Here is an 8,602-nt window from a genome sequence, read left to right as displayed (position 1 = left end):
ACACTAAATGCATAACTGATTAACTAATTTTTCTTATGCCATTCAGGCAGTTATGAGGAAGTGCTAAAGAAAATTCAGATGTCTGTCTTTGAGCTGACTTTATATTGAGACGTCTCTCATGTTCCTCATGGCTGCAGAAGTGCAAACAGATTTAAAGAAATGAAGCGGAGAGATAGGATGCAGCTGCCCAAGAGCCTAATTTTGTTTGCGTTTGTGCTGACTGGCCCATGCCTCCCTTCATCCAGAAACTTTTCCAGATTACAGTTAGAATGTCAACAGGCACATAAATGCTTGTGGAAAAAAAGGCATTGAATTAAATAAAAGATACTGTGTAGATATCCAACTATAATATAACCCAGATCCGGAGTCCACAGCTCAGCAGGTTCGGCTCTCGTTGCTTGTCAGGCATTCTGCATTCTCTTTTATCATCTGTTTCCGGTTTTGATGAGTGGAGATCTGGTTCTGGTTATGATTTGAAAGATTTTGTTTCTTTCCATGTGTTTGTGCCAATTCTGACGTGTTGTTTGACAATCAATTGCTACTATAATGCTTCTGCTGAATTTAATAGCATTTTTTTCCCTTCATATTATATACAGGGGGTGGACAAAACAATGGAAACACCTAACAATCGAGTACCTAATAAAGAACAGGGAGACATTTTGCCTTCAGGTATGGTGTGGTGCAACTCTCTTGTTACATAAATCCCTTTTGATAAGCTTCGACTTGCGACCCTGGTTCCCCTTTGCCTGCCATATGTTGCCAGCATTTTTCCCTTTCCATGCTGAAGTTGCACTCGGCACAGTTTTAATGTAAAAACACACCCATCTTATCTGTCTAAATCACAAACTGGGGCTTTAATACAGATGAGCATCCCATCCCTACTAGTTGCAACCCCATAGATTTGCCTTATTTGCCCAAATTAATTTCAGGTGTCAGGTACGGTCACTGGAGGGAAAGTTCAGGAAGTGATGAATTGAAACCTAGGAGTGAAATACAAAACTTTCTCCTAAACAGCAGTGAGCAAGGGCTCCATTGAGAGAAAGCTGGACTCACCAATGATGGTTGAACCTTCTGCGAAAAGACTGTTCTTTTCACCATCTGCACCACAGCAGACACTAAGAGGAAATTTCGATCAGAGGAGTGCACAGTTTACTGATCTCACATTACATGATTTCTGGGTAATGAAGTCTTTCAAACTTTCAACAATTCAAACTGTTATCTCCTACTGCCACTTGCCAGCAAAGTGTAAAGTTGCACTGTACACAGATTGTACATCATTTTTCAGTTTTTGTGATCAATGCACCGACAATTTGGCCTCTTTGGAACTCTTACTTGCCTCATTTTGCATTCAAAACTCACATAAAAAAATAGCAATCGTTAGATCTCTTTTAAAGCAACACATTCTGCTAAATGGCATTCAATGTAAGATGACTTGCCTGTGTAGCTGCCTTTGTAATTGTGATGTAGTTACTTCAAGTCCTTTTTTCATGATGTGTTTCCATTATTTTGTCCACTCACTGCATAATAAAAGGATACCAAATAAAGGCGAAAGAGAAGGATTAATTTCACAACAGCAACAATATGAGTGGCACATCTGAACGTTAATGGCCTGAACAATCAGAATCCTAATAGAGCTCAGGAAAGATTAGCCTGGTTAGCTATCGTCTCCTCCGACACTCATGACTGTCTTGTGCTCCATATCTCTCTTTCTCGTCTCCTTTTCTCTTTCTACGCATGATGTCTACTGTTCTTGTTCTAATTCTTCCTCTAATTTCCCCTCCTCCTCTCTCCTCATTGTCAATAGCTAGGGTTTTAATGATTACATCTGGCGGTGCCACAAATTAATTCCTGCCTCTCTGGCAAAAAGCTGTTCCCCACCTGATTATGCAAAGCAGGCCTACATTCTCTCCCTTTGAAGTGGAGGAAAAGCTGCTTAGAGATTCTCCCCTTGAGGAAACACAGCAATATGGGGAACATCAACAACCAGAGTTCACACAAGGGTCAACGACATGGTACCCCAGCCGTGCTTCAACTCCACGTCTCTTTACTTTAAGTTGTGTTGATGTTGTGGTACGATGATGTATTCATACCAGACAGCGGGGCTACTTTTCTGCGAAGAGGCATGCAGAAGTGGAGGGAAAGTAGGACAGCCAATAAAAATAGCCATATCTGAATGCACCCAATAATCCTTGTGTCTATGGCCAAGTAGAGGAGTTGGATGAAACAGGTGCAAAGCCCTTGTAGCTTCCCTATTCCAGTGATCATATTCTTGACAGTATCACAGAGCCAACAGCTGTATAACCTCAGGAGTTTAAATAAGGCTTTCATATATTACTTGGGAGCAGGTTACTCAGAGAGCCCTTTGTGTTCCAACAGCTAAAAATACATGAATTCTTGTTTGGTATCGAATACAATTACATTTAATGCACCTTCTGCTTCTGCTCTGTACGTTTATTCTTCTTCTGCTTCTATTCTGTGCATGTAGATGTCTGAATATTATGCTATTTAATGGAAAGCTGAATTACTGTGATGAAATAACATCTACTTTTCTACTCAAGCATGACATAAGAAAAAGTCTACCTCGGTAATGAGCCAGCAGAAGAGATGCTATTGCCTTTTCAATCACGCTGGAGAGAGGTATGATGACAGATGTGACATTACATTTAATGAGACCTGAACCATGAGTTTCTCCTGAGCAGGACAATGGAAGCAGAGAATAACAGGAGGGAAAAGATGGATAGATCCTACAGACAGGAGGGGCTATGGTGCGAGTCAATTATGATATCATTATCCCTCTCACATTTCCCAGTAAACTCTGCAATGTTATTGAACCCATCTCAGACAGAAAACCTGGAGCTGTCTGTTGTTGATGCCAGTTGAGTACGTGGTGTCTGAAGACTCATTTCAGAGGGTGAGATGGCAAACTTACATTTAAAACAAAAAATAGGCCATAACACATTTAAATTGTGGACATTCAGGTATAGGACCATTTCAAATATTCAGTGATGACTTATGACAACATGTAATCACAATTTACTGAAAAAGCCTGATTTACATATGACATTATTTCAACTAGACAAATTGAAAGTTAAGTTGTGAAGCAATGTGCGTGGCATCAAAACACTATTCAGAGGTGACAGATGTTTTTGTGAGGTTCGAAATTAATATTTACTTACATGCCTTGACCTTGTTAATCTCAAAAGACGGAGGTTCTGAATGTCAGCTGCATGATTCCAGATTCTACACTCTCTCAGTGCCATTTCTCTCACCCTGAAACTACTGCCCAAAAATATGGTTAGAAACCACTTTTCTAATAAAATTCAGACTGTAAGCAGTCAGTCCTGTGTGAATGAACTCCATGACTTGAAAGGGCAAGCAACACAAAACTTAGCAACAAAAATGAGAATGTTACAAAGTCATAAATGCTTATTTCCACAAAAACACAGGTAAGAGATAGTATAAGATAAGATATACTTTTATTGTCCCGGTGGGGAAATGTATCTTGGACTATGTGTTGCTATGTCACAAAAACATCAGTCCCATACAGATCGTCCTTCACATCATACATACAATCATGCACACGGTACATACATCGTCATACAAAAAAACACACTAAAAAAACAGAACAAAGAACAAGGTATCAAAGGATGTGCAAAGGAGATGTGTATGCTTAACCGTTTCCTTGCATGTGTCTCTGCTGCACAGCAGAATAGACACTACTTCTTCCTTCTAATCCGACACAAGAACATGGGTCCCCAGGTCCTTCCTGGCTGAGGAACCACTAGAATGCCATGTTTGTGGCGGGGAGAGGACACAGTGTCATCCTGTGAGTGTCTATGAGCTGGGTGAGCGGGGCTAAATGTGAAGTGGTTTGAGAAGGGAATGACAAGCTCCTCCCACAGATCTTCAGGCTCAGCCTCGGGGCAGCTGTTCAGCACCGCCTCAACCACAGCATGGTTCTCTGAGCTGGACAATGTGCAGGTTGAGTAGACGACAACGCCTCCTGGACGCACCGAGGACAGCGCAGACCTACAACACACACACATACTTCAAAATTCATCATTGGGACCAAACAATTCCATTATTCAGTTAGGACTGCCAGTGATTTAGTGTTTTGACACTCATGAATGTATAACATATCCTGGGCAGTCACATGCAGGAGACTGGGCGGATACCACAGGAGTGATGAATGGTAGATGCTCGTTGAGGGAGTAGCTTTAGATTGGGGGAATGACTTACCTAAGCAGCTGAGCCTGGAGGCCAGGCAGCCTGGCTCTCTCCTTCAATCTCTGTTCCCCCTGCTGGCCATTGGAAGAATACAGCCAGCTCCTGTCGTTAGAACATGGAGCGTCTACTAAAACCTGTGATGAAGAGAGGAGGGATGAGAAAAGTGAGTAATGAGTAATGGCAGAGCGAGAGAGGACAGGAGTGGGGTGGCGATGAGAGATAACAAAGGGGGTCAAAGAGGGCGAGCAAACGTGAAGGAGTAAGAAGAGTTGAAGCTTAAATTCATATTTAAGGTGAAAACAGATACAGACTGATGCTGGAAATCTATTAAAAAAAATCTAAATACACAAATTCCAGCACCATAGCGCTATTGCCACAGCACTGTAGTCATCAAGAGGCAAAGTCAGGTCAGTCAGGGTGAGACACTTTATTCCTCTATACCTGCGCACTATCAAACTTCATTATTATTCAAAGCACTTAGGAATTTCTACAAGTCATATCTGTTCCTTATTAAGCAGTATACATTTACTAAAAATAAGTAAAAGTTATATTATTGTTAAATTATAACTTTAACTCTGAATCTTCACAACTTAGCTGAGGGTTTTCACACAACTCTGTCCTCTTCGCATATTTAGAGAGAACTACATATCATTGCCATGATGCACCGTGGGACTGTGCAGAATCTGTACTTTTTTGTCCTCCTCCATTGCTGATCGTCTTTCAGGCTCTGTTCATACTGTAGTATATTTTCCTCTCAACTTTTCTTCACCTCAATCTTTTCTGTACTCCTTTACCTCAACATTTTTGTTCTAATATCTATCACTTCTAGTCCTCCATTCCTTCCTATACGTTTGCCATCTTCTCCTCTCTTGAACAAACATCCTTTTCTTCTCTGCTCTGCTGGGCTTATTAGCCACTGTTCAACAGATTGCTGTTCTTATTCATCGTTGGCCACTGTCTTGGTAGAACAAAGGACTCCCGCACACTGTCTACTTCACTTGCAATTAGAAAAGATTTATTGGGTACACAGACCTTCATCAGGTTATTTTACAAGACAAAAGGAAAATAACCTGTAAAATAACCTGATGAAGGTCTGCGTACCGAAAGGTTGTTTCCAATAAATCTTTTCTAATTGCAAGTGAAGTAGACAGTGTGCGGGAGTCCTTTGTTCTACTACAGTCGGCCCATGGTCTTCTCCTACACACCTGTCGATCTACAGGTGTGCAAAAGTTCTGCTCCTTGGTTAAAGAAGTGCAACGCCTCCATTTGTTGGACATTAACGTCAAACGCAATTGCATGTTGTCAAAATGTATATGACAGCATTTCTCTCCCCACCTTATCATACGTCCCCGCTTCACTCTGCCCAAAAGACCGGCCATCCTGTGAAGATACGATCACTCTGCTGCTTAGTGAGTGAGGGAGAAAAGACTCCAGGGTTTTGGCCAGCCAATCCCGTCTGTGAGGATCTGGCTCATTACAGCAGAGCAATGCTGGAACATAGAACAAGTCAGCAACATTTATCACCGTCATTCAACATAGATGGACTATTCATGACTGACAAAGACATTGCTAAATGAGATCATGAATGGTAAACTACAGGAAGTAATGATTTAGGGTAATTTCTATCTAATCCAAAGTGTATGTTTATATTCAAAACTTAATAAGCTGACATTTAAACTTTAATTTTGAGTATCAAAAATACCAAAAGCGATTATTTGCCATTTTATTTCAAAGTTTGAGCTTAAAATGTACACTCAAACTGTATAACTAGTTTAATTTTTATCTCACAACTACCTTACAATAATTGCTCTGAACCCACAGCAGCATACCTCAGCCTGCCCCTTTGCACAAAAAAGTAAAGTTTAAAAAGTTTTACCTGGGGTGGCAGTCTGCATTATGGCTAAGGCTTTTCCCCCGGGGGCAGAGCAAAGATCCAGAACTTTTTCCCCGTCTCTGACTTGCAAAGCCAGCACTGGCAGCAGGGAGGCTGCATTCAGGAGGTAGTACTGTTTGAGCTGGCCGGGCCAGTGGGCCTGGGAGGGGAAACGCAACGCAGACGGGTGGATGTAACATTGTAGCAAGGGACGGGGCAGGCTGGATGAAGACTGGGGCTCTGACTGAGGGTGCTGACTTAGTGAATGAGAGGTGTGGTCAAGGTGGAGATGGGAGTCATCAGAGGTAGGTGGACACGTGGAGACGGAGTGAGGTAGAAACAGCGAAGCTTTTTCTACTTGCTGCTTGGAGACCGTTGAGGAGGCATTAAGAAGCAATGTGGAGGCGCCGGTTTGCTGTAGGACACTGGAGAAGCCCTGTGATTGGAGGATATGTTTGATGTCTGTCAGGGTGGCGAAGCGGTTCAGCATGACCCCATACTGCCAGGAGGGAGGGTCCAGGAGCACGGCTCTGCAGAGGAGACACGATCAAATGAAGGAAGGGCAGAGACACTGTGTCTTGTGTGTGTGTGTGTGTGTGTGTGTGTGTGTGTAAATTACAATAATTTTTGGAGACAATGTTTACCTTGCAGATGTCCATAGGTTTCCAAGTTCGTGACTGTATTGCTGGTCGAAACAGTCCAGTATTGGTTGACATGCAGATCTCTCTCTCTTATGCCTTTTTGTTACCTGTTGCAATGATGAGGCAGGTGAACAGGCCATGTTGTGGCAAACGGCAAACAAAACTTTAGCAATAAAATTGGAAATGTACCTAAAAGCTGAGACTACTTGACTTTTTGCACTATATCCGTCTCCACCTATTGGGACATAAATGAGTAAAAACTGTTTTGCTCTTTTGCTGTACTGCCACATACAACTGCAGCTGAATTAGTTAACATTAGGCTAAGTCTGTTAAAGGCCAATATTTGTACCACATCAGAAACAGACAAACAGCTAATGATGTAGCAGTTAATTTAGCATATAATTGCCTGTACCGAGACCAATGTCAAGATGCGCAGGCCCTTACTGCTACTATAGCTACTACACAGCTATTATAGGAAGGTCTGCTTCCCTTATCCAATAGCTGAAAAACTGATGGTTTGCACTGCCCCTAGGGGCCAGTAAGTGTAAAACCTGTTAAAAATGACTGGAAGTAGCCTACACTGAGTTACAGGGGTAAAATGCCCAGTGTATATATGGACACAATAACACATTGACAACGCGGGTCAATTATAAAACACACTCGCATAGCGTTACTGAGCTGTAGGCTATATTATCCATGTTCTTATCCATTACTCTTATCCATTTAATCTTATTATTCAATAAAAACACACCCGTCAGTAGGTCAAGTCGTTCATCATTTTCTGCGCACCTGACCTATGCTTACTGCGTCATCTAGAGGGCAAAAGTATTCACCTTATATCTTTAGTTTTTATGAATGTATTTGAGTTCTGAGATTAATCTAAAACTTGAGAACAAAGTAATAAATCTGAGTTTAAAGTCAGAATTCTGAGATTAAAGACTGAATTTATTCTCAGAGTTATGCCTCTAAACTTAGAATTCTGAGGAAAAAAGTCAGAAGTCTGAGTTTAAACTCAGAACTCAAACATAGTTTTCATGTGGCCCTAATCCTCTTCCGTAAACCACTGAGCTCGGAGGGAAGTGTGTTCAAAGGTCGAGGTGTGTGTCATATGATATGTGTCAAACTCAAGCATCAGTAGTACCAGTTCTAGTTGGAGGGGAGCTGTACCAGAGGTGATGCTCCTCTAGGACTAAAACCGGCCGACTGCTACCACAACTAGACAAGCAGACGAGTACACGCAATGCTACCAGTCAGCCTGTTTAACATACAATCCTATTCTCAATAGGTTACCTAACCTGGTTCCTCGGTGCTCCTTTTCGCTCAGTCGACTGCTGTAACACACAGTCGGGACCGGTGTGACAGTTAAACGAACACACCCACCATAGACGTCTCGACGTTAGATTTTCGGCTTTACAGCAAATTATCCTCCGCTTAGTATGAAGCGACTGTATCAAAAGCAAGTGTTTCAACATCCGCTTGCTTATTTCAAACTCTTGGTAAGATGTACGAACATATTTTTGTCGTAGAGTAAGTAGATACTCTACTACTACTGTAGTAAGGCAAAACACCGAGGTTGTGTATGTACGTTGCTCAAATCCGTCCCCATTCAACTCGGACTGTGCTCGATTAGTTCCGACTCTTGACACTGCCAAAATGACAACGTTTACAAATATAATCGAAAATAATACATTTTATCCACATTATTCCCCATTTATTTGTAGCTACTTCAATGTTGGGATATTATCAAGTTCAGGGGGGATAAAAGTACATCCTGCCTTTATCTTGTTCAAACCATTAGTCTGTTTTCAAAAGAGCTGCTCATTGGAGTAAAGAATACAATAATTATTGGAAAAAGGAATTA

At 41.6% G+C, this 8,602-nt stretch overlaps 1 protein-coding gene across 1 annotated transcript; it reads right to left on the bottom strand.

Annotated features, from left to right (window-relative positions):
- Positions 1-3,507: 3,507 nt before the first annotated feature.
- On the bottom strand, positions 3,508-8,297 carry nsun3 (NOP2/Sun RNA methyltransferase 3). Its single transcript, XM_071526753.1, has 6 exons — positions 8,037-8,297; positions 6,745-6,848; positions 6,104-6,630; positions 5,563-5,717; positions 4,240-4,361; positions 3,508-4,029 (listed from the first exon to the last, which is right to left on the bottom strand). Exons 1-6 carry the CDS (start codon positions 8,211-8,213, stop codon positions 3,717-3,719), a joined length of 1,398 nt encoding a protein of 465 aa, XP_071382854.1. The 5' UTR covers positions 8,214-8,297; the 3' UTR covers positions 3,508-3,716.
- Positions 8,298-8,602: the final 305 nt, after the last annotated feature.

This window comes from Centroberyx affinis, unplaced genomic scaffold (genome assembly GCF_046629955.1).
Source record: "Centroberyx affinis isolate AG114_WGS23_722 - 3 ecotype Tasmania unplaced genomic scaffold, CSIRO-AGI_Caff_v1 ptg001450l_1, whole genome shotgun sequence".
Lineage (NCBI taxonomy): Eukaryota > Metazoa > Chordata > Actinopteri > Beryciformes > Berycidae > Centroberyx > Centroberyx affinis.
This window is presented reverse-complemented; position numbering and strand designations above follow the sequence as displayed.

Coding starts and splice junctions, on each gene's coding strand:
- nsun3 (XM_071526753.1), bottom strand. CDS start 8,213: ATGTTGAAACACTTGCTTTTGATACAGTCGCTTCATACTAAGCGGAGG. Junction 6,631..6,744: donor AACCTATGGACATCTGCAAG/GTAAACATTGTC, acceptor TCTCCTCTGCAG/AGCCGTGCTCCTGGACCCTC. Junction 4,030..4,239: donor CTCCAGGCTCAGCTGCTTAG/GTAAGTCATTCC, acceptor TGTGTGTTGTAG/GTCTGCGCTGTCCTCGGTGC.